At 45.4% G+C, this 25,034-nt stretch overlaps 1 protein-coding gene across 2 annotated transcripts in view; it reads left to right on the top strand.

Annotated features, from left to right (window-relative positions):
• Window positions 1-25,034, top strand: part of EXOC4 (exocyst complex component 4) — a 394,793-nt gene that overhangs the window by 34,008 nt on the left and 335,751 nt on the right. For both annotated transcript variants that reach the window (XM_061467959.1, XM_061467960.1), the window contains exons 4-5: window positions 12,860-13,044; window positions 15,547-15,656. In XM_061467959.1, coding sequence (XP_061323943.1) covers window positions 12,860-13,044; window positions 15,547-15,656 — 295 coding nt within the window. The remainder of the gene's footprint in view (window positions 1-12,859; window positions 13,045-15,546; window positions 15,657-25,034) is intronic.

The following is a 25,034-nucleotide window of genomic DNA, read 5'->3' as shown; positions in this document are numbered from 1 at the left end:
AGGTGTCCTGTCTCTGCTTCCTCCCGGCTTCCCCTCCTCCCTGGCACAGCATGAGGCTCACAAAGTCCTTGGTCAGAGTAAACATGACTGAGCAGTAACTAAAAACATCGGTGTTATCAGCACTGTTCCCAGGCTGAAAGTCAAAACCATAGCACTGTGCCAGCTGCTAAGACTGAGAAAAATGACTGCTACTGCTGAACTCAGGACAGACGCCATTGTTATATATATATCATTCATACAGAGAGGAGACTTTTTGGATAGAGATGGTTCTGAAAAAACACACTTTTCTTAATGGCAATTAAACTAAATGCATTAAATGAAGAGACAAAGTATGGCAGGGAAAAGTGAAAGAAAAAGACCATTGGGTTGTTTGTGCTGCCTTCACAGTACCTGTAACTATATTGCCAGTCCCTGGGAGTGCTCCAGTGAGATTTAATATAGATGTCTGTGCAAGGTCAGCCCAAAGGTGATCTTAGGTCAGTGCTTTGCCTGATGCAGAGGCTGCTGGAAGGGGGAGTGAGGACAGAGCAAGCAATCACAGTCCTTTCCCAGAACACTCTGAGCTTCCAGCACTTAGCAATATGCAGCTTTTGATGGAAAAGCTGATGCCCTTTGTGCTGAATAGCACTCTAGAGATGTTTCTTCCTTGTGTTTTCCCTGTCCCTTTTTGCTCCAGTTTCAGCTTTTGGCTTCAGGGCTGTCCTTTAGCAGAGGTGTGTTGCTGCCCTGTGTGACACAATGACACCGAATCTTTCAGTTGCTAATTTCACCTTATTGCCCAGGAGCTGCTGAGGGTTGGAGGCACACAGCTATCACAGGTACTGGGGCAGTATATGTCTCATCCCCATCAAGACATCACTCTAATGGAAACAATCTTGGGCAATTCCATGCTGCCAGTGGGTACTCTGACTTCCCCATTTCAGGGAAGTCATTTGAAGGGAAGTCCAAGTGAGCAGTTGGATAATCCCCTCTCATTGTTTTTGGCTGCTCTGTTCCTTCAGCACTGCTTTTGGTTTCAGCACTTCTGGACTGGAAAGACATTGATGTATTACAGTGAGTGGAGGAGGGAGTAGAATGATTGATGGGTGACAGGACTGAGGCAAATTCCAAGGCATTAAATTCATGGAGCTGGAGTAAAGGATGGCAAGTGAGGACCACAATTTCATACACATTTTAAAGTTTATAGAGGGAAACAGTAAGTTAGGTTGGGTCAGTGCCATTTTAACACTTAAATGTAAAGGATGTTTGTGCTTTGTGTTAGTGTAGTTATAACAGATTTGCTTTGATGCTTTTATAAAGTAGGAGTAGTGGTTTTATCAGCAGGAGAAAAAGGCAAGTTCTGCAAGATGTAGCAATGTAAGAAGGATGTGGAGCTGTTGGAGCAAATCCAGAGGAGGCCACAAAGATGATCAGGAGTTGGAGAACCTCTCATATGAAGACAGGCTGAGAACATTGGGGCTGTTGAGCCTGGAGAAGAGAAGCTGCGTGGAGACCTCAGAGCAGCTTCCAGTGTCTGAAGGGGGCTCCAAGGATGCTGGAGAGGGGCTCTTCATCAGGGACTGTAGCAACAGGACAAGGGGTGATGGGTTCACACTGAAATGGGAAGTTCAGATTGATATAACCCCACAAACAAGTAGCCCTTTTACCATGTTCCTGTATGTATGTTTTTCCCTGTCCTTCCCCATCAAACAAGCTGCCACTGACAGCTCATCTTGGGAAGAGCTGTTTTCTTGCAGCCTGAGCACTTTTTGCGTGCGTGTAGCTCTGGCTCTTTCAAACTAATCTTTTAAACTTCCCCTTTCTGCTGCAGTCATCCACATCACTCCCCCTTCTTGCATCAGTCAGTCAGCAAATCTTTTCATCTTGAGAAGGGGAGTAAGCTCAGCTATGTCCAGAGTACTGCAAAGGAGTCACCTTCTGTAGTCCTCAGTCATTTATAGCTCTTTGTTTGCTTTTAGCTCAATTCTTTCAAGACTGTTTAAAGGTGAACAAAATTGATAGCAATTTCTTCATCATCTCAATATCCAGTATGTTAATCAACACTCGGTGCTGTTCGTCATCAGTGTTGTACAGCTACTCATTAATCATCACATCCTGTGTGTACCTTTTCTCCCTTTCCTGTTTTTAAGGGGAAGGAGCAGTGACAATCAGGGATAGGTGGTGTTGATTTGTGCTTTTCCTGTTTTCCATGCTTTTTAGCTAAAAGCTCCCTGCTTGAGAACCATCTGGGGGTTCTTTAAGTTCAGGGTCGTTTGTCTTGATAGCAGCTCACCCTTTGCTGTACACTGGCCTGTGGCAGTTTGATAGCAGAGAGCTTGCAGTCTTTGGATTTAAGCGTAGCCTAGGTGCAAGTTTTCCATGTGTCCCATTATTTGCATGTCCTGCCTTCAAAGGCAGCAACTTTTCAGCCTCATCTTGATTCACCTTGCAACCGAAATATAGAACAAATTTGGAGATGAATCAGAGAATGGTTTGGCTTGGGAGGGACCTTGTGTATAATTCCTCCCTTAGACACCTTTGTGGTGGTAGAAGGTTGAGGATCAGTTCTCTAAGGCATTATCTGCTCTTCTGTCTGTTGGAGTAATTTCTGTAGAGACAGACCATCATTTGTAGCTGTTCTGCTGTTTTCCCCAGTGCAAATTTCCAACAGCTGGAGTATGAGTGAGCACCTTCCTGTTCCTTAAACTTTAGAGGTTAGATCCTTACTGACACAAGTCAGGTGCTGGCTGAATTCAGTGAGCTGCTTGTTCAGATCTGGCTACACATGTTTAAGGTATTTCTTAGTCCTTTTCCTTTCCTGTACTCTTGAAAACGAGTTCCTATAGAAGCAGTACATCAATTCTCCTCCTTTTAAATGTCAGCATTGTCTTACTCACCCAGCAAAGCAGCTGAAACCTTCTCAGTTGTTGCTATTTATTTGCTGCTTTATTCAAAGGGTTCAGCTTTTTCCCTTTGTCAGACTGTGTGTGATGTGACTTCTTTTGCTTCAAATGGTGACCCAGCACATTGCTTCCTTTTAACCTTTCTCAGTTGTTTGTTCATGTTTCCTTTTCTGTTGTGTGAACTCAGGATAAGCTGGTACCCCAGCCCCAAAGCATTTAGTTTTCTAGTTTGAACAATCATTATTCTGAGGTTTTAACCTGAAGAAGCACCTGCTTATAGAAACATGGAACAGTTTGGAATAGACCTTAAAGCTCATCCAGGTCCAACCCCTGCCATGGGCAGGGCCACCTTCCACTAGAGCAGCTTCCTCCAAGCCCCATCCAACCTGGCCTTGAGCACTATCAAGGGTGGAGCAGCCACATTTCTTATCTTCTCACAGGCTTCCAGGACTGTAGAGGTCTAGAATTAACACACAAAAATTCCTCTCTTTTCACAACTATTTTACATTGCTTTTTGGAAAATAAGAAGGGGAGATTTTATAACAGTCTTGAAATACCCAAAGGAGCTACAGGAAACCTGGAGAGGGGCTTTGGACAAGGGGAATGGCCTTAAGCTGCCAGAGAGGAGACTGAGCTGAGCTCTTAGGCAGAAGCTCTTCCCTGTGAGGGTGCTGAGGTGCTGGCACAGGGTGCCCAGAGAAGCTGTGGCTGCCCCATCCCTGGCAGTGTTCAAGGCCAGGTTGGACAGAGGGGCTTGGAGCAAGCTGCTCTAGTGGAAGGGGTCCCTGCCTGTGGCAGGGGTTGGAGCTGGAGGAGCTTTAAGGTGCCTTCCAACCCAAAGCATTCTGGGATTCTACAAGATTCAAATACTGGTGAAAAACCTGTTCAGGGAATGTGCAGCTTTACCTGTGTTTGGCCAAAGTCAGGAAAGAACAAAGAGTTTTAACAAATCTCTTACTAGTGCTTAGGTTCTACTTTGTTATAAACTGCTAAATTAAACCCTTCCAAGCGGGATGTTACAATCAGCAAATGTTTTGCTACATGTTCTTTTTAAGGCAATTAAGCCCTGCTATAAACTGCCTGTAACCTTTAAACAAGCTGCAGAGAGCTTCTGGTGCCACTGTTATTTCCTCTAAAATAGGGGTTTTAGCTCATACAAAGCAGAGCTCTTTTTCCAGGCTTGCTTCGTTGAGCCTTATTTTCTAGGGGTAATAATGTGTACAATAATAAGTAGATAAGTAGATTTTAGCATCCAGAATAACTGTCATAGAATCATAGAACGGTTTGGGTTGGAAAGGACCTTAAGATCATCCAATTCCAACCCCCTGCCATGGGCAGGGATACATTATCTAAATCAAATTCTGTTGTAATCCACACCAATACTTTGAGTTAGATGAAGTGATTTTGTATTTAAGTGTGGCTCTTGGGTTATTTAAGCCAAATTCTGTTGTAATCAGGCCAATGTTTTAATTATGATATGACTGAATACAGCGTTTTTGTATTTATTTGTGGCTTTCAATTGAGGAGACAGACCTCTTTCAGAGTTCAAAAAAGGCAGAATAAAGGTGGTGGGGGGATTATCTATGGTTTCTTTTGGCACTATTTGCATGGTAAATCATCTCTTTAAAGAAGAGCAACCAGATGTTTGTTGATTGATTCACCTTCCAGCTGTTTTCTTTTGTTGTAGCTCCTCTCTGCATCCCAACCACTGCCAAAAGATAAGTGTAGAGGAGCTCTTTGACCTATAATGATTTTTATGGCCAGGTATTCAAACATAAAATGCCATTATCTCCCCCAGCCTCAGAAGTGAATATTAATCACTTATTTCCATTTAGGTAAGCCAGGTGGGTGTGAGAAAGGGGCTTGAAGGACTCTCAGCTGCTTATTCTGGCCCCTGAAACCACTTGTAGCTCTCTTCTGTACATCTCATTTTCAGGTTCTCTGAGAAAAGGCTGCTATTCCATTATCAGTCTTAACCAGAGCCTTGTAGTGTTAATTCTTCTCCTCTATGTACATTTCTACATCTATTAGTCCTTTTGTTAGTATGAATAGCACACAGTAGGTAATAGGAGTATTAAAGACCAGGTAACTACTTGGGAAATGTAGCCTAAGCTGAGGGAAGAAAAGAAAGAGAAGAAAATCTAATTAAATGTGATACCATTGCATGTTTTAGAGCATCTTTAATCATCATTATCCAAGGTGCTTCCCACAGTGAGGATAAGGAGCAAAAAGCAGGGCTGGTGTGGTAATTGCACCCTTAGTTCCGTGTGCGTGTGCAGGGTGGCAGTGACAGGGAAAAGGTCTGGTTCCCTCACTGGCTTTTGGATAACACAGTGTCAGGCTCAGTCACACTGTGTGCTGTTATTTGGATGTCCTGCTCTGGTATTAGCAGGCTCAGAGGCAGCAGATGAAGGGAAGTAACTATGTACTTGTGAGGCTGCATCTGGAGTGCGAGTTCTGGGGGACCCTCTGCAGGAAAGGTATGTTCCTTTACTTGTATGGGAATAGGAACATTCAGGAGTGAGTACAATGGAGAGCCCCCAAGGTGGGTTGGGGTTAGAAGCACTTAATGTATTGGGAGATGCTGCAGGAGTTGGGTTTGTTCAGCCTGCAGAGAACAGTGCCTTTTTTGGTGCTGTGACCATCTAAAAGTGTTGGAGGGAAAATCATGGAATCATAGAATGGTTTGGGTTGGAAGGGACCTTAAAGCTCATCCACTTCCAACCGCCTGCCATAGACAGGGACAACTAGACCAGGTTGCTCCAGGAATGGAGGCAGGCTCCTCTCAGAAGTGTGCAAACAAGAAGCAACTATTAGCACTTTTTGTGGGAGAAAGTTACTGGACATAAGGAGAAAACTTCTCCCCATGAGAGGGATTAAACACCGGGAGCAAGAGACCAGAGAGACTGTGAATCCTCATGCTTGGAGATTTCCATACCTTGACTGGAGGCCCTGAGCCTGGTCTAACATTGAAGTTAGCATTGCTTTTAGCAGCAGGGTGGACTGGAAACCTCCAGAGGTTCTTTCCAAGCTGGATAGGTAGTGTTCTGCTAACAGTATGGATGCTTGTTCTTGGCTACCAAAATTCTTTGACTTGAATTGACTCAAGTGTGTGCTGGCTGCCATTACACTGATGTGTAACTGGGTGACTGTGCCATACGTCTGAGCAACTACAATAATTTCTCCCCCTAGTATATGGGGATTGTGCATTTGCTATTGCTCTTCAGTAGGTGTGAATAGCCTTTAGCCTCAGCACTATCCTTAATGGCTGGTGCCCTATGGGATGGTTCAAATGCCTTTTCTTTTTCATGTGCCACAAGCTTTTTGAAGCAAAGATGAGTGTGGCAGAAACTGTGTTGTTCTAGCAATAGACAACAGGATGGTTTAACCTGCCAGAGGAGAGACTGAGCTCTTAGGCAGAAGCTCTTCCCTGTGAGGGTGCTGAGGCGCTGGCACAGGGTGCCCAGAGAAGCTGTGGCTGCCCCATCCCTGGCAGTGTTCAAGGCCAGGTTGGACACAGGGGCTTGGAGCAAGCTGCTCTAGTGGAAGGTGTCCCTGCTTATGGCAGGGGGTTGGAGCTGGAGGAGCTTTGAGGTCCCTTCAAGCCAAACCACTCTGATTCTATGGTTTGTACTTCTCTACACGTCGAGCTGTTTCATTTCCCAGCCCTTCTTTTGAAGGGAGCGTTCAAAACGCTGCTGGAGAACTGAAATAATCCCAAGCTTGCTTTAATGTACTGAACATATTAAAACTGATGTGGAAATGGTGTAGCCTTTAAGGCTTTTCTATTCTTAATTGTTCAAAGTACTAAAATTAAAATCCTAAAGGCTGATATAAGTAATTAGCAGTGAAGGGCTCCGTCTGGCTGAAGACTCCAGATAACTTTGGAATGAAGGAGTGGGAAAATTAGAGATGCCATTTAAATATGAAATCCCTATTTTTTTAAAGTTATTATTCAAGAAGGAGCCAGTTGCCTTTTAAAATCTGAAAAGCTTTTCACGTTTAGGGGTAGTGTGAGCAATATGAATGCATTCAACCCCCAGCATTTAGTTTTCTCTCTAGAATGTGCTTCTTTTTTCCTTGATTTATTCTTTATACCATAACCAGAGGAGCAGCACGCACAACAAAAAATAGTAACCCAAATATCAGGGGTTTTCTACTGAATTAAGGTTTTCTAACTGAAGGAGTCACTACTAACTTGAGGAGCATCAGTATTTATGGTGTACTTTGAGCTGTTAGTGCTTTGCTCAGCCTGTCTCCACTCACCTCCTTTTGCATACCAGGGTGTGGAATGGGAGCAGGTTAAGAACAACCAGTTGAAATGGAATGCCCAAGTTGAGAGAGTTGATGATGCAACAGTAAATCTTGATCACCTTAAAGTATTTTTATCATGTACTTGGGTCTCTTGCATAATGTAAGTGATGGTTTGTTACACACTGAGTGGGGGCATGAAGTTCTGGTCCTGATTTCGACTTTGCCAGTGACAGACAATGGATAGTACCCATTGGGAATTCAACTTTTGAAGTCTTCTGGTCTTATTTTTGGTGCTCATGTTGTTTTCCTTGGCTGCATGTGGCACTGGCTGTGTTCTCAGCTGACCCACCATGGGGGGTTTCCAGGTCCCTTTGTAACCTTACTCCTGCTCAGGATGGTTGACCAGCTTGTTGACATGATCCAGAGGAATACTTGGGCTTTAAAGCTAATTATAAACTATTTCTGCTTGTGCTTCCAAGTAGTCAACAGAGTTGTTGTTACTGTTACTGCTCTCCCTTTTTTTTTCCATCAATAGAATCATAGAATAGTTAGGGTTGGAAGGGACCTTAAGATCATCCAGTTCCAACCCCCTGCCATGGGCAGGGACACCTCCCACTAAACAGTGTCTCCCAAGGCTCTGTCCAGCCTGGCCTTGAACACCACCAGGGATGGAGCATTCACAGCTTCCTTGGGCAACCCATTCCGGTGCCTCACCACCCTCACAGGAAAGAACTTCTTCCTTAGATCCAATTTAAACTTCCCCTGTTTAAGTTTTAACCCATCACCCCTTGTCCTATCACTACAGTCCCTAAAGAAGAGTCCCTCCCCAGCATCCCTATAGGCCCCCTTCAGATACTGGCAGGCTGCTCTGAGGTCTCCACGCAGCTTCTTTTCTCATCTGTCTCTAACTCTTCATCTCCCTGCTCTGGACAGCAAAGCTGTTGTGATGACAATGTGGTTATTTGCTGAAACTGAATTTTAAGAACTGACTCTTCTCAGGATAGCAGGGGGGACACAAGCTTGGAAGGTTTTCCTTGTAACAGATCCATTGTTAGCTCTATCTGTAGTGTATTTTTGATCTTATGCATTCTTTGTAGACATCTTTGCTTCATTTTAGTTGCCTCTGCTCCTGTTCTGTGGTAGGTTGTCGAGCACAAAGTAGACAAAGGTTTTAGTGACATATGTATTCTGAAGCATCATCTGGGGCGCTGCTTTATAGCTTGCTTGTTGCCAGCACTTAAATCATCTTTCTGTTAGTAAAACTACAGAAGTGGAAAACCCTTTCTGGTTTTAAACATCATGCTTCTACTTGTTGTCACCTAAACCAGGTATAGACCTTACCTTGACTTCCATAATCTTGGACTGAGCCTCAGCTGCTTTCCAGCCCCACATGAAAGCTTTTCTTTTGTGCTTTATCTTGATAATTGCTGGTAATGGGAAATGGAATCTCCGAAGATAAAACAGTGGTGAAGTGAGGCCTGACTGGAGCGGGGTGGCCTCAAGTGAAAAGGCTTTGAGAGTACCTGGTGTTGAAACCTGGCTGTAGAGTGCAATCACTGAGTGCCATTTAGCAAGGACACGAATACAAGCTGGTCTGGCTGCAAATATGAAGTGTCAGAGGTGCCATCAAAAATTAAACCCCCAAGCCCCTTTCCCCCCATGGAAACCCCACAGCTTTCTGCAGAAGAAGAAAGGTCTGAGTATAGAAATGTGGGGGTTTGGGTTGGTTTTATGTTTTTAAGCGCACTAAATGGTTGGCTGTTCCATTTTTTGTTAAAAGATGTGTTTGAAAGCTGTCCTGAAGGGATGTGATCTAAAAAGGTCTTGACAGGTTGGAGATGTGGGCCTGTGAGAAGCTCATGAAGTTCAACGTGGCCAAGTCCAAGGTCCCACACATGGGACAGAGCAATCCCAAGCACAGACAAAGGCTGAGGGAGAGTGGATGGAGCAGCCTTGAGGAGAAGGACTTGGGGGTGTTGATCCATGAGAAGCTCCCCATGACCCAGTTTCAGTGTGTGCTTGAGCCCAGAGCCCCCCCGTGTGCTGGGCTGCACCCCCCAGAGCGTGAGCAGCAGCTCAGGAAGGGGATCCTGCCCCTCTGCTGTGCTCTGGGGAGACCCCCCCTGCAGTCCTGATCCAGCTCTGGGGCAGCAGCACAAGAGGGACGTGGAGCTGTTGGAGCGAGTGCAGAGGAGGCCATGGAGATGCTGCGAGGGCTGGAGCAGCTCTGCTCTGGAGCCAGGCTGAGAGAGCTGGGCTGGGTCAGCCTGGAGAAGAGAAGGCTCCTGAAGGGGAGACCTGAGAGCAGCTCCAGTGCCTAAAGGGGCTGCAGGAAACCCAGAGAGGGGCTTTGGACAAGGGCCTGTGGGGCCAGGCCAAGGGGAATGGCTTTAACCTGCCAGAGGGGAGACTGAGCTGAGCTCTTAGGCAGAAGCTCCCTGTGAGGGTGCTGAGGCGCTGGCACAGGGTGCCCAGAGAAGCTGTGGCTGCCCCATCCCTGGCAGTGTTCAAGGCCAGATTGGACACAGGGGCTTGGAGCAAGCTGCTCCAGTGGAAGGTGTCCCTGCCCGTGGCAGGGGTTGGAACTGGATGAGCTTTAAGGTCCCTCCAACCCAAACCAGTCTGGGATTCTGTGTTGGTCTTAATTTTGAGAGCAACTGACTCTTTAGAAACTGAGAAGATAAATTAAGAGATGAACGATCTGAGTGCAAGGCTTTCAGTTTTTGTTGCTTGTGTTTTAGATAATAAGATTCCTGGCTGTCTTAGAAACTTTTTATTGTAATTTTCCTGCTTCTTTTATTTCTTCCCTTGCTGCATTTTCCTCTCTCAGCTTCTCAGTTTGACAAATGTTGTTCCTGGCTTTGTTCTTGCTTTGCTGAAGTTGCTGGCAGCCTGCAGGGCAGTGATGAATGCCTGCAGCTCCCCTCCAGTGCCTGGGGAAGTTCAAGGGATTGAAGAACTTGGGGTACATCTTGCCTGCCAAAGGAAGAGGCTGAAAATCAGCACTTACTCTTGTGTCCAAGGTTTCCAAGCTGTGTCTGCTGAACCATCTCCACTGGTTCTGCAGCTTTTTAGGGAGAACCCAATCTGTTGTTTTGCTTGATCTGTGGTGTGGTTTTGTGGTGTTCTGTGGCCAAACTTCCCATAACTGTTCACAGATAGGTACTGGGAAGAAAGAGGATGGAGTGCCATGGGGTAGTGGTGGTCTTGGCAGTGCTTGGGTAATGGTTAGACTTGGTCTTAAATGTCTTTTCCGGCCTGGTTGATTCTGTGATTCTATAGGGCTTGGTGTTGAGTGATGAATATCCCCTGAATGGTGCTGAATGTGCAGGGTTGTTGAGTTTGGCAGAAGCCTGTTGAGACCTCTGTGATTAATACTGTGACACACATTGTTTCTTAAGGCCAAGCTCTATCCTGAAGACTGGCAGCAAGTGCACATTCTCATCATCCATGCAGACAATAGAACTTCATAGTTAGGGACTTCCTGTCAAAAGTTCTCAGGAAGAAGGTAAAAGTGCAGCTTCCTCTCATAAACTGCTCTGAATTCCAAAAGCCTGATGGCCCCAAAGCTCTGTCAGGGTCATTCATGATTTGAAGGCAAGCAAAGCAATACGGTGTTGATAGATGTTCTTTTGGTATAGTTAATATTTACTGGTATTGAGGGAGCAGACCTCAGCTTGGCTGTCTGCTTCCTGTATCTCCTTGCTTTTAATTTTTAATGTTTAGCTGACAGATTTGCTATAAACTTAAATCCTGAAGTGGCAGCAAATGTCTTCTTTCACTAATGATATCTTTTAGTTAGTAGGGATTTTATCTATTTTAAATCTCTGTGTGCAAAACATGCTATTTCTAGTTCGTTACAGCATCAGCTCTGAGGTTTTGAACACTGCAGAGGGATTTTATTTCATTTCATTATTTTGTATAACTGTGGAAGTGCTTTATTAACTAGTGAGAAAAACAAGTGAACTGGGAGAGATGCTAATTTGCAGTGTTGCTTTTGTGCACTGATTTTTCATTCCTGATGCCTGTTGTCCATGTTTGCTTTAAAGATATAAATGGATGCTGCGAGGGCTGGAGCAGCTCTGCTCTGGAGCCAGGCTGAGAGAGCTGGGCTGGGTCAGCCTGGAGGAGAGAAGGCTCCTGAAGGGGAGACCTGAGAGCAGCTCCAGTGCCTAAAGGGGCTGCAGGAAAGCTGGAGAGGGGCTTTGGACAAGGGCCTGTGGGGACAGGCCAAGGGGAATGGCTTTAACCTGCCAGAGGGGAGACTGAGATGAGCTCTTAGGCAGAAGCTCTTCCCTGTGAGGGTGCTGAGGCGCTGGCACAGGGTGCCCAGAGAAGCTGTGGCTGCCCCATCCCTGGCAGTGTTCAAGGCCAGGTTGGACACAGGAGCTTGGAGCAAGCTGCTCTAGTGGAAGGTGTCCCTGCCCATGGTAGGGGATTGGAACTGGGTGAGCTTTAAGGCCCCTTCCAACCCAAACCAATCTGATTCTATGATATCAAGATATTGAGCACACATGGAGATGCCTTTGCATTTTCTCCAGCAGCAGCAGAAGATGCCGTAGCTGACAGGGGGATCGTGCTATCACTAGAGAGGTGATATTTCTGAAGAAGCTGAATGAACACTGGTATCACCGAGCAGGGACAGATGCCTCTCGCTCAGCATGGTACCAAAGGACAGTGCTAAAAAAAGGTGAATGAACTGTTACAGCTTCTGTGCTGTAGGTACCAGCAAGGAAGAACCCTCACACTGACTATGCATGTCCAGAGGCCGTTGGACCCCAACACTAACAGCAGAATAGTCCTTAAAGAGACCTGACCTGGCCTAACCCAGTAAAACAGCACAGAAAGACTGTGCTGCACCTAAAACTTTCTGTCAGGGGGTTGGAACTGGGTGAGCTTTAAGATCCCTTCCAACCCAAACCAGTCTGTGACTCTCTGAAATCAGGTTTTTCCAGGGTGTAGTGCCCACTGCATGTCTTCTGGTCACTGCTGAAGCACAGCAGCAGAGAAACTTTGTCTGTGGGCTGTTTGCATTACTGGAGTGTGGATCCTCGCCTGTTGCTCTGTTGCTTGGATAGAGTTGTTTCTTTAAGTTTAGCCTTAAAAATAGAGCATTTAGAACCCCCCCTCAGTCTTTAGAGTTAAAACTGCCTTTGAACTAGCAATGACTTTCATTAGTCTGGTGGCTGTGTGTATTTAAACTGTGTAGTTACATGTCATAGCTGCTGTGTAGGCTGGAATATGAGGCTTCCTAAGCTTTTCCAGCTATGTCTTGACATCACTATAGGCAAATAAAATGTAAGCCATTTTCTCCCCATTTATAGAATTGGCAGTAATATTTCGTTGGTTTTTCTGTAATGAAAGGAAGAAAGAAAATCAAACATCATTGTCAGTGTCTTTTTCTAACACTTTCCCACTTGCTAATCCTCTATTTTGTGATAATCTGGGCTTTGATTTGTATTTAACCAACTGTGTTTTAACTAAGTTGGTTTATGCATATGCTCAAATATTTGAAGACTGCTCATTAAATTGGAGTTGTTCAGATCTTGGCCCCTTTTTTTATAGAGTTTTAGGAATAGAAATAAAGAAATACTACTCAAACATTTTCTGCTTTAAAAGGATTTATGGGTAGAATCATCATTCAGGCACTCCCCTAATCAAAGAGAGAGGTCCCGAGGTGAACAAATTGACCTTTAAATGTTGTCCTGTGTGTTCCTCTTTAGGTGTCAGCAGTGGACTCCTTGGAGGGTCCCCTTCTTCAGGTGGAGGGATTGAGTGACTTGAGACTGGAGCTTCACAGTAAGAAGATGAACATGCACTTGGTCCTTATAGATGAGTTGCACCGTCACCTTTACATCAAATCAACCAACCGAGTAGGACAACGCAACAAGGAGAAAGGGAGATTAAGGTGGGTTTGGTGTGATATGAGCCGGGGGAGGGAGCAGGTCTGGAAGAGGACAACCCTTTCATAAGCAGAAGCTTTCTTGGGGGAGTGCCATCAAGTTACACCTCAACCACTCATTTTTGGCAAGTTTCTCATGCTTGTGACTGCAGAGAGCAGGGAAGCTCCAAATACGTTGATAAACCTTCAAGCTTGTGAACACTCTGTTCTCTTTCTTTCACTCCTGCTTGGTGATTCTGATGTTTTCTTGCTGCTTCCCACAGAATTATGATGGGGTCAGTTCATTTTAGCTTTCTCATCCTGTGATGCGTACACCTTTCCTGCACATGTTGAGATCATGATGCTCAGGTCAGGTAAAGGGGAGAAGACAGGGAAAAATTGGTGATCTGCTAAAGCAAATGCCCAGGGTTTAAAAGACTTCCAGGTACCCATAAGTCAGTCTGCAGTATTGAAGTGCGTGAGCAGTGTCTTGGCTCTGTGGTGTTTCTGAGATGTTGAAGCTTACGTGGTTGGTGCCTGTGATCAGTGGAAATTAAGCTTAAATATCACTTAAATATGTTTTGACAGGCTGAGAACATTGGGGCTGTTGAGCCTGGAGAAGAGAAGCTGTGTGGAGACCTCAGAGCAGCTTCCAGTATCTGAAGGGGGCTACAAGGATGCTGGAGAGGGACTCTTCATCAGGGACTGTAGCGATAGGACAAGGGGTGATGGGTTCAGAGTGAAACAGGGGAAGTTCAGGTTAGGTATAAGGAATCTAGATACAGGAATAGATGTGAGGGTGCTGAGGCGCTGGCACAGGGTGCCCAGAGAAGCTGTGGCTGCCCCATCCCTGGCAGTATTCAAGGCCAGGTTGGACACAGGGGCTTGGAGCAACCTGCTCTAGTGGAAGGGGGTTGGAACTGGGTGAGCTTTAAGGCCCCTTCCAACCCAAATCAGTCTGGGATTCTAGGAGAGCCTGGCTATTTCTTCCTAATTTTGTGAATTCTGAGTTTGAAGGCAATAGAGTTGTTGGGAGGGAAAGAAGGAAGATAGCGACCAGAAGAAAGTTACACAGTATTGGAAGATAATTTATGTAGAGTGGGCAAGGCACTAAACAGGGACAGGGAGTAAAAAGGGAGCCACTATACAATAAAGATGCAGAGAAGAGAAAAGTTAGCATTTTATTATGAGAAGGAATAAAACCTACATACCAAAAAGAAGAGGAGAGATAGTGAGTTACATGAAATGAATTTAGGAAATAAAGCATTGATCGAAGTTGAAATCTCTAGCAAGGAGGGTTCTAGCAAGTCATCACTCTTACCTGCTCATCCTAGTAACTAAAACAGACGTAAAGCTTTGGTGTACACGGAGTATGTGACTGGTAATTCACTGCAGTTTTGTACAGCTGCTACAGGGAACCTTATCTTGGTCTTGTTCTCTTTCTTCGACATTCTCTGTTGCACACAATTGATACTTGATAACATGAACTCCTGCATCAAGCACAGTCTTGTTGCTTTGTTTCAGTGTGATGCTCTGAACTGGCTGTTAACCAGGATGCAGTAATGCTTATAAATATTTCTTGTATTGATGTTAAGTGTGTTCTATTTCACACTGCTGAGCTGGAATGCATAGCTGATCCCTGTAAGTGTGGTATTGTAGGTGTATAAGGAGTATAGGTGGTTCTTAGGCAGGATAGTAAGTTTAGCTCTTGTCATTGCAGGCTTCTATAAGCATTTTGACCTCTAAGGGAACTCACTGAACTCCATTATAGGAGCCTTCTCCCTTACAAAATGAGTTCTTGCTTGTGTTCCCCTGCCACATCCAGCTTTGTGTCTTTCATTGTGCAGCTGGGGCAGCCTGACACATCTTTGGCAAATAATACTGTGTGAATTACCAAAATGACCAAGTGGAAAGTCTGAGTAAGAAAAATCATTTGGAGAGGGAGGCAAATAGGAGTGCACAGAAAAGGAACTTGAAGGGAGGAAAAAGGTTTCTCATTGAAACTACAAACCTGCTGTGCTGGGCTGCATCAAGGAGCACGAGCAGCAGGTTGAGGGAGGAGATTCTCCTCCTCTAACCTGCTCTCAAATGAGACCCATCCCTGCAGTCCTTCATCCACTCTGGGTTCCCTAACGCAAGAGGGACGTGGAGCTGTTGAAGCAAGTCCATAGGAGGCCTGTGTCCAGGTCAGACGGGGCTTGGAGCAACCTGCTGTGGTGTATGAGGTGTCCCTGCCCGTAGCAGGGGTTTGGAACTGGATGAGCTTTAAGGTCCCTTCCAACCAAAACCATCCTGTGATTCTATGAGACTAGAAAAGCTTGATGGGTTAAGTAGCTGGCAGAAGCCCTGCAGGCACCCACTTGTATTTATCTGTGGACTTGTGCTTTAAGTTAGGTGTTGTAAACCTCATGTATCAAAATTATGTGTATCTATTGCTCTAGGCTTATGAACTGAAGGAATAAATGGATTACTTGTTGTTGAACTAAGACTGTAAATAATGAACTCTTTGCTTTCTTTCCCCTCACACAGTTCACTTGTGAAAGATGCCTCTCCTGTACCTCTTATGGATGTTTCCAACTTATCTACACCTCGAAAGTTCCTGGAAACTTCCCAGTTCAGTACTCCTGGAAGCTCCAGCAGTGAGTATTTCTGTACATGTATTCCTCATAGTAGGCACATCATCCCTTCTTCATGGATGGCTGCTGATGGGAGATCCTGAGACAGAAAGTTAGGCAGTGCTTTGTGCAGTGTCCTAAAGTGAATGGGTGGCATGTCCAGGGGCAGAACTTGGCCATATCTGTGTTTTTCCCTTGGGAAGTAGTTTTCCCCTCTTATCCCCCCCATCAGCTTCAATTAAATACACTTAGTTTTCTGCATCTGTTCTGATTTTGATCATGTTCTTCATATCTTGAGCAGAAGAGAGATGTGCAGTCAGCTCAGTTGCTGTACAGATCTCATCTACGTTATTTAATGTAGGCAAGTGTGTGTAGAATATCTAAATATCTATATTTTTGCTGTGTTGGTGCCAAAAAGTCAAAGCTTTTCCTTGTGGGAACTTCCAAACTTCCACTAAAGATCTTTCTATACATAGTGATAATCTGGTGGCAATCTTCATGTTCCTGTTGCTACAGCAAACACTGGATTAAACACTCAGGTTTCAGTAGTGCTTTTGTATGAGGCTTTGAAGGTGCTGCAGAGAAAGGGACTTAATCCTTGTATTGTTTCAGTAGATTAATATGTGGGGTTGTCCTTGTTTAACAAGAGGAATAATACAGAAGTGACCTGCATTTATGCCCCATTCTCCAAAATCTGTTTCAGTATTCCTCAACTGCAGAGTATCTTTTCTTCTCATCCTTATTTATTCTTGTGTCCTTTTTCTGTCATCTTGTTTCTGTTTTTTTCTTGTAATTCTTGCCTCCTAGAGCCTTTCTTCAGCTTATTCTTGCCTTTCATTCTTGTAGTGTTTTTGTTATTTAGCTCTGCTCCTGTAGGGTTGCTGGTCTCTCAGGGCCTGAGGCTGTATTTCTACCTATGTGAGGTTTGTGAGGAGTTACTTGTGACATGCCAGTGTGAACTTTCAAAGCTGCAAGCAGCAGCTTGGTCGTGGAAACCTGGAAGAGACCAACAGTGTGAAAATCCTGGGGAAAGAAATCAAGTATTCCTGTTCTCTCCCTGTCATCAGTGAGAATTTCAGTTTCTTGCTAAAGCTCACAAGGCCTCAGAGCACCTTCAGTATCTGAAAGGGGCTACAAGGATGCTGGAGAGGGGCTCTTCATCAGGGACTGTAGTGATAGGACAAGGGGTGATGGGTTCAAAGTGAAACAGGGGAAGTTCAGGTTGGAGATAAGGCAGAAGCTCTTCCCTGTGAGGGTGCTGAGGCGCTGGCACAGGGTGCCCCGAGAAGCTGTGGCTGCCCCCCATCCCTGGCAGTGTTCAAGGCCAGGTTGGACCCAGGGGCTTGGAGCAAGCTGCTCTAGTGGAAGGTGTCCCTGCCCATGGCAAGGGGGTTGGAACTGTATGTTCTGAAGGTCCTTTCCAACTGAGACCATTCAATGATTGAATTCTGGGGAGCTGAGGAAATAAACCACCAGAAAAAAAATCGGTAAATTCTAATTTGATTTGCTTGATGCAATGTTGGTGTTTGAAATCCCTTGTCCTAAGAAGCAGTTATTGCATACTGTGTTTGAATGAAGGTTCTGGGGTCCAAGCAGCAGGGAAGAAGCACAGCAGTGGTCTCTAAGAACTAGGTTGTGTACAGAAAACTACACTACTCCTTTCAGTCCAGGTGTCTGAAGAAGAAAGACTTCGATGGCTTCATCCTCAGCTGGTAGACTGGTACAACTCAGTTAAAAATCTGCCTTAAAAACTCTCATTTCTGGACATCTCTTCTTGCTCTTCATGCCCAACACACTGGCATATCTCTTACCTGGCTCCTTGCTATGCTCTGAATCATTGAGTGCTGGGCAAGTGTCCCTCAGACTGGGAAAGATGTGGGTTATAATAGGAAACATTTGATCAGCATGAGGCATGCATATGGTTTTGTTTCAAGTGCACAATGTACTTATGGATATTTCTTCCCCATAATTCTATTTCAAAGAAGCCTTTTCCAGGACTGCATGACTATGAGAGAATTTATAACTTATGTGTCTGCATAACAAAAGCTGTTTCTGCCTTGAGTCATTTCAGTTCTTTGGCTTTTTATTGATGAAACGAAGTGGTCGTGCATATTAATGTGTGTCACGATGATGCTCTGACTCATTCAACCCAGCCCAGCAAAGATGCCAACATTGAGTCCTTTCTGCATTCACTTCCCAAAGGAGATGTTACCTTGTGCTGTAGAATCTTTATAAGGAAATTAAAGCTGTTCCTGCTGCACTTAAACAAACCCTTTGGTCGTGTTCACCTGAGGATTGCAGCTGTGGCACATCACCACTAACGTTTTCCTTTCATGCCAGTTCAGAGAAATAAATTCCCTTCTAAATTAGGTTTCTCTCCTTGAACCTTCTGTACTCTGAAGGTTCTTGCATTGCCAGGCTCTTCCTGGAACTATAAAATGTGCTCACCCAGTACATTGAAAACCCTAAGTGCCCTTTTCTGGAGAACACTGTTTGGAAATCCAACAGAAGATGAGCTGAGGTGATGACAGCGTTGTCATTGATGGTGTGGATAAGTTCTGTGCTGAACAGATAATATACTTCAGTGGCCCATCCTTCTGAGCTCAAAGAGAAAAATACAGCTGCTAAATCCAAGCAGGGTGGTGGCTTCTAAGGTCAAGTATGGTTCCTGCTTTGGGCTCTGGTTCTTAAGAAACACAAGGGCATATGTGTAGGTGAAAACATGTGAAGACCTGTGAATTTCTGCTAAATACCTGCAGGAACCAGAGCTTTAAGGTCCAGTTTCAAATATGGCTGTAAAAATGCCTTTGTGGCACCCTGCTTGTTTTAACAGTTGCTTCCACTTCAAACACGCTGAACAGATGCATTGAGATGAGCTCTTAGGCAGAAGCTCTTCCCTGTGAGGGTGCTGAGGCGCTGGTACAGGGTGCCCAGAGAAGCTGTGGCTGCCCCATCCCTGGCAGTGTTCAAGGCCAGGTTGGACCCAGGGGCTTGGAGCAAGCTGCTCTAGTGGAAGGGGTCCCTGCCCAGGGGAGGTTGGAATTGGATGAGCTTTAAGCTCCCTTCCAGTCCAAACCAGTCTGGGATTCCATGAAGCTAGATAAGCTTGAAGGATTTAGTAGTTGGTAGAAGCCATAGGAATGGGAAATCTTTTCCTGTTCACCTCACCTGAGGATCAGACACCAACTAGTGGCTTCTCTATCCCTTGTACTAAGAATTAAATGAGGCTTTCCCTAAACCAGAGTTTTCCTGGTTTAGCTGGTTTGCATTTGCACAAACCCAGCTGAGGACTTGGTGGGAAGGTGAGGTTGATTCTCTCCCGCTGTCACCGTCATGCCACACAAAAAGCAGAGCTTGCTCTTATCTCAGGGTAAGTTTTAGCACCTAGAATGTTTGAGAGGAAATCTCTTCCTGCAGAGAAGGGTTTGCAGCCACATAACTGACATGAAAGCCTCTTGTCTGGTTTTGCAGGACCATGATTTCTCTCACCGAGCCTCACTCATGGCTCATGACTTGAAGCTAAGCATTGATGCGTGTAATCTGCATGTGTGTTTGGGGAAGGAAAGGGAAAATCAAGGAGGTTTTAGATCCATGTGATGAAAGCTAATATAAGTGCATAGGCTGGATATTAGGAGCAATTCCTTCCCCAGAGGGTGCTCAGGTATTGGAACAGGCTGCCCAGGGCAGGGCTGCAGTCACCGTCCCTGCAAGTGTTCACACAGCGTGGAGACGAGGCCTCAGTGCCATGGGGCAGTGGTGGCCTTGGCAGTGCTGGGGAATGGCTGGACTGGATGAGCTTAAAGGGCTTTTCCAACCTGATTGATTCTATGATTCTCTGTCTCTGAATAATTTCATTCGTGGTTTCTATATATGGTCCCAATGTAGGATATTTGACTATCAGGCACTTGCTTTCTTATTTGGAGACTCAGTTTTCATGCTGGTGTGTATCAGGAGGGGGTTGAACGTGGCTGGCAGAGTTGCTTTGTCCAGTTTTGTCAGAATGAAATGTTCTTGCAGTGGGTTTGAAAGAGTGGCCATGTCAAATCAAAATGCCTCTGTTTTTGCAAGACCAACATCCTTAAAGCTATAGATTGAACAGTGTGAACAACAGCTTTATAAAGAGGAGATTTGCCTTGAGGCTTTGAGGTTATTGATCTCCGAGACCCATTTTCTTCTAGCTTTGGTAGTAAAGCAGAACAGAAAAGGACCAAAATCCTTAAAGGCCTCATGTCTGCAGTAACTGTCCATTTGTGGCTCACTGTCTCCATGCATGGGTCAGAACAAGGATTCAGCATTAGAAACGAGGAGGTGACGTTTCTTCGCATCTTAAATTATGCCTTTGGGGCACTTTGAGCTTGCCTCCTTTTCTTTAGAAGGCTGGAAGGCTGAAATGGTATAATCGGAAAGGACATAAATCCTGGACACTAGTACATGAAGTTTTACTAGGTGCCCATAAAAGCACACAGCTAATGAAATCTCCTGTAATGAGGAGCAGCAGATTTTGACCATTCATTGCCATGAAAAACAAGACCCTAAAGCCTTTTCTTTAGCTGCTTTGCTCAAATGAATTATCACCATTGGCCTTTCTGGGCATCGGACCAGAGCTATTAAAATGCTTCTTGCAGCGGGTTTCTTTGTTGTGAAGTGGCACAACTGTACAGATGAGAGAGCATCAATTGGAATAGGTGTTTTAATGGGGCACCAGCAAACCAAGAAGCGGGGAAGTTTCCACCTTTAACTGCTTAGGTGATGAATCAATGATGAACATATTCAACTTAAAACGCTTTAAACTGAGGGCAGATTTTTGTCTGCTTGAAGAGTTGTGTGTTTTCAGATGCGCTGCTTCAGTGGTGATGTTTTGGGAGTAGCTGCATGTTTCATTAAAGAACGTGCCAAAACCATCACTCCTTTTGGTTGTTGATGGCTTTTGAGAAACCATATTTAAATGTTCTGTTTCATAAGCAGTTTTTGGACATCATTAGAACAAGAAAATGATCAGGAGTGGTTTCACCCTGGAGAATTCGTGCTTTGACCAACTTGATAAGCTTCCATGATGAAATAAGTGGCTTGGTGGACAGGAGAAGAGCAGAGAATATTGTCTGCTTGCTCTTCAGTAAGGCCTTTGACACAGTCTCCTGTACCATCCCAACAGAAAAATAGCAGGTTTGCAGGTTGGGTGACTCAGAAAGTGACTGAATGGCTGGGTGCGGAGGGCAACGATCAATGGCACTTGGAGGCTGGTAACTAGTGGGGTCCTAGTGGGTTCAGTAGGACCAGTCATTCAGTAAATGTGTTATTTACTGCTCTGGGTGATGGGGCAGAGTGTACCCTCAGCAGGTTTGCAGATGACCCCAGACTGGTTGATAGGCCAGAGGGTATTGCTGCCATGCAGAGGGAACCAGACAGGCTGGAGAAATGGGCTCACAGGAACCTCATAAAGTTCAACCAGAGGAATTGCAAAGTCCTGCCTCTTACAGGCACTGGGACGTGTTGGGGATCACTGAGCTGGAAAGCAGCTTGACAGCAAGCCTGGGGGTCCTGGCTGACAATGAGCAGATGACACATTGCCTTTGTTGCAAAGGGGCTGGAGGTGTCCTGGGCTGCATTAGACAAAGTATTGCCAGCAGGTCAAGGTGATCTTTCCTCTCTGCTGGCCACTGGTGAAGCCACACCTGGGGTGCTGGCTCCAGTGCTGGGCTCCCCAGTACAGGAGAGACATGGATGTACTGGAGAGAGTCCAGCAAAGCGTCATGATGGTGTTTTTAGTGTCTGGAGCATCTGTGCTAGGAAGGCTGAGAGATCTGGTACTGTGCAACCTGGAGCAGAGGCAGCTCAAGAGGGGTCTCTACCTGGAAGGGAGGGTGCAGAGAGGATGGAGCCAGGTTCTGATCACTGGTGCCCAGTGCCAGAAGCAGTGGGCACAAATCAAAACAGAAGTTTCCTTTGGACACCAGGAGACATTTCATTTTCCCCTTGGATTATAAGGGCTTCATTCTGCTCCCTGTCCCTGTCTTCCAGCTTAGGGGGTGGATACTCGGAGAACAGCTGGTCTTACTATTAAAAAGTGAGGCAAAGAAGGCATTAAGTACCTCAGCCCTTACCTCACCCTTTGCCACTAAGGTTTCCCCCTCCATAGAATCATAGAATAGTGAGGGTTGGAAAGGACCTTAAGATCATCTAGTTCCAACCCCCTGCCATGGGCAGGGACGCCTCACACTAAACCGTGTCACCCAAGGCTCTGTCCAGCCTGGCCTTGAACACCGCCAGGGATGCGTCCTGTGAAGGATGGAGATTTTCCTTCACCCTCCTTTTGTTCCTAACGCATTTATAGAGATACTTTATTATCTTTTGCAGCAGTGGCCAAATGAAGTTTGAGTTGGGCTTTGGCCTTTCTCATTTTCTCCCTACATAACCTTATGACATCCCAGTAGTCCTCCTGCATTGCTTGCCCCTTCTTTCAAAGGTCTTAAACTCTCCTTTTGTCCTGAGTTCCAGCCTGTTCTCTCTGTTCAGCCAGGCCAGGTTTCTTCCCTGCCAGCTCATCTTTCAGCACATGGGGATGGCTGCTCCTGTACCTTGAATAATTCCTTCCTGGGTTCCTTTGCCCTTCAGGACTGTATCCCAAGGGCCCTAAGGGCCCCTAAACAGGCCAAAGTCTGCCTTCCACAAGTCCAGAGTAGCCATTCTGCTGACCCCCCTTCTCTCCAAGAAACAAACCCAGGAGTAAGTTCTGAGAGTGTTGTGATTTTTGCCTTTATACAAATGAATAACAAAGTTTTTCATAAGTTTAAGAGAAAATACACATATAGCTTTCATTTTTGGGAGCTGATATGTAGGGACATCTTCTTTCACCCATGGAGCTCCTTTGCCTGCAGAGAAAGGCAAATGGGATTGCGCTTTTAAAGGTGGACTTCTGTATCAATGCTGTCTACTTCTGATGCCTTTTTAAGAGGTAGGGGACAGGAGGGGCTCATTCCTGGGCCAAAGCTTTGTGGTCAGAAAATCCTTGATGACATTAAATGACAGAAGAGGATGTTTGAAGCGGGGAAGAAACAAGCAAAGAACATCTTCAGTTACCCAGGGCTGGGATCTTGTCAGATCTTGGGGATCAATGGGCCCCCAAAGCTACCCAGGATGCCCGTTTAATAGGCACAATGTGCAGGAAACTTGGTCCCCACTGTTCTAGCAAAAGACCAGATCTAACAAAGCTTCTTGCTCCTAGATTTTGACCCATTCACTTTGCTGTTGTTTGTAAGAGATGTAAATCTGTGTCTTGATATTTGAGGGTGTTCAAAATTGGTTTGCTCTTTTGAAAATGGAAGAGTTTCACATACATCTGATGTGCTGGCAGAGTTCTCAGCCAGATTGCTGCCTTTAGTTCTCTTAAATGCTGGCCTCACATTTGGATATGGCAGCGTTTCCTCCCTCTTGGGATTGCATTGTGTGATATTAAGAATAATTTACAGCCTGCTTACAAAGGGGATGGAGTGTAATGATGGGGACCTGTCCCTTAAAAGGTTGCTTAGTGTGTGAAATCCTCACATTGAACTAGGAAGAAAAGATATTTGGGCTTTTTAAAAACAGTAAGTTAAAGCCTTTCTCCCTCTAACATTTCCAGCACTGTCTTTTCCACAGCCCTTGTTGCAAAGAGCTCATTTTCTGTGTGTGTGCCTGCCATGCTGTGGTGTTTTGAGAGTAACACGTAGCGTTACCAAAGCGGGTAGCCCATGTACATAGAGCACAAAGTGATTTGCAGCCTTGTGGGTTGAAAGGGGTGTGATAGATGAGAGCTTTGAGCAGGAGTATATGTGCATCTTTGTTTCTCCTAAAAAATCACCGTGTTCTGGGTGTTTCCAGTTGCTTTCCCCATAATTTGACTGGATTTAATTGGGAAAAAGTGAGTGTGAGAGAGGAAAAAAGCACAGAACGCCCTGGTGTTCATTACTAAAACCTGGTATCATCCCTTGGAGAGGGGCTTTGCACAAGGGCCTGCAGGGACAGGCCAAGGGGAATGGCTTTAACCTGCCAGAGGGGAGACTGAGATGAGCTCTTAGGCAGAAGCTCTTCCCTGTGAGGGTGCTGAGGCGCTGGCACAGGGTGCCCAGAGAAGCTGTGGCTGCCCCATCCCTGGCAGTGTTGAAGGCCAGGTTGGACAAAGGGGCTTGGAGCAAGCTGCTCTAGTGGAAGGTGTCCCTGCCCGTGGCAGGGGTTGGAGCTGGAGGAGCTTTAAGGTCTCTTCCAAACTGAACCAAGGCTTTGCTGTGGAGGTTGGTGTAAGCTGATACTGCAGGAAGTGTTACGTGTTTATCATGGTGCTGTTTACACCATCTGGGCTCTTTGGGCTGTTGTTTTCCTGATCTTGTGTAACTTGAGGGTGCTGATGCTCTTCTGTTTAAAGTATCACAACTTCAGCGAGCTACAGGGCTGGGTGCAACTTGTGCTGTGCCATTTCTCGTTTCTGCCATGTCATTGAAACCCTTCTGGTGGATCTTTTGACATCCCTTCAGGTTGCTGAAGTTTTGATTTCAGTAAAAAAATCTGTTGAGAGGTTGAAACCACAGGGCTCGTCTGTCACCATCCAGCAGTTGTTGGGTTTGAATTCCTGTGCAGGGATTTGGGGTGGTGGATGGCATAGCTTCAACCCTGTACTTCAGTGCTGTTTGTTGTCGTGGATGGAGTGGTGCGCTTCACTCATAAAGAGAGAAGTTAGCAATATGTTTATTGTATGAAATAGTGATTAAACTAATATGATAGTAAATGTGGCAGTGATTTAAAAAGATCTGATGGTGAAACACTTGAGTATTGACTGCATAGAGGACAGGGTCAAACAAAGCTGTCAAGACTCTCCCATTGACCCATGAGGTTCAGAAACCCTTGAGTTCTAAACTGGTCTCAAAGAGGAGTCTAAGTGCAGGTAGATCCAGACTTAGTCCCAGTCTTGGTCAATGGTTTATGTCTAAAGGATTATATATGTGCAATCAATCCTTTATACCCCTTAATTAAGATTTCAAAGTTCAGCATGTTGCTAATCACTTATGTATGCTAATCACTGTTGCAGCAAGGGATCTCTCAACCTCAAGGAGTAACCTTTAGAGGTGTCCTTACTCTGGGGTGATCCTGATGTGCAACCCACTGCCATGCAGGAGAGCTCCACAGGCACTGGGTTGTCCACTGCTCATGGGGTAAGCCCATTGACTCATAGTCATGTTTACATCCCGACTGTAGGAACGTGGCCTGAGTTGGACCTTTACCAGGTTTAAGGTTGGTGGCAGTGGTACACATTGTTCAGATTAGCCCTTGGCTGTTGTGTTATCTCCCCTGATTTGAGTGCCATGGGCCACCAGGCCCCAGACACCTCTGATGGTTATCTCTTGGGCAGAGTTGGGATATATAAAGGTTAGC

This window comes from Pezoporus flaviventris, unplaced genomic scaffold (assembly GCF_033815535.1).
Source record: "Pezoporus flaviventris isolate CSIRO_AGI_PZ_B2104156 unplaced genomic scaffold, CSIRO_AGI_Pfla_v1 ptg000046l, whole genome shotgun sequence".
Lineage (NCBI taxonomy): Eukaryota > Metazoa > Chordata > Aves > Psittaciformes > Psittacidae > Pezoporus > Pezoporus flaviventris.
The sequence above is the reverse complement of the archived record's forward strand: the minus strand, read 5'-3'. Positions and strand labels throughout refer to the sequence as shown.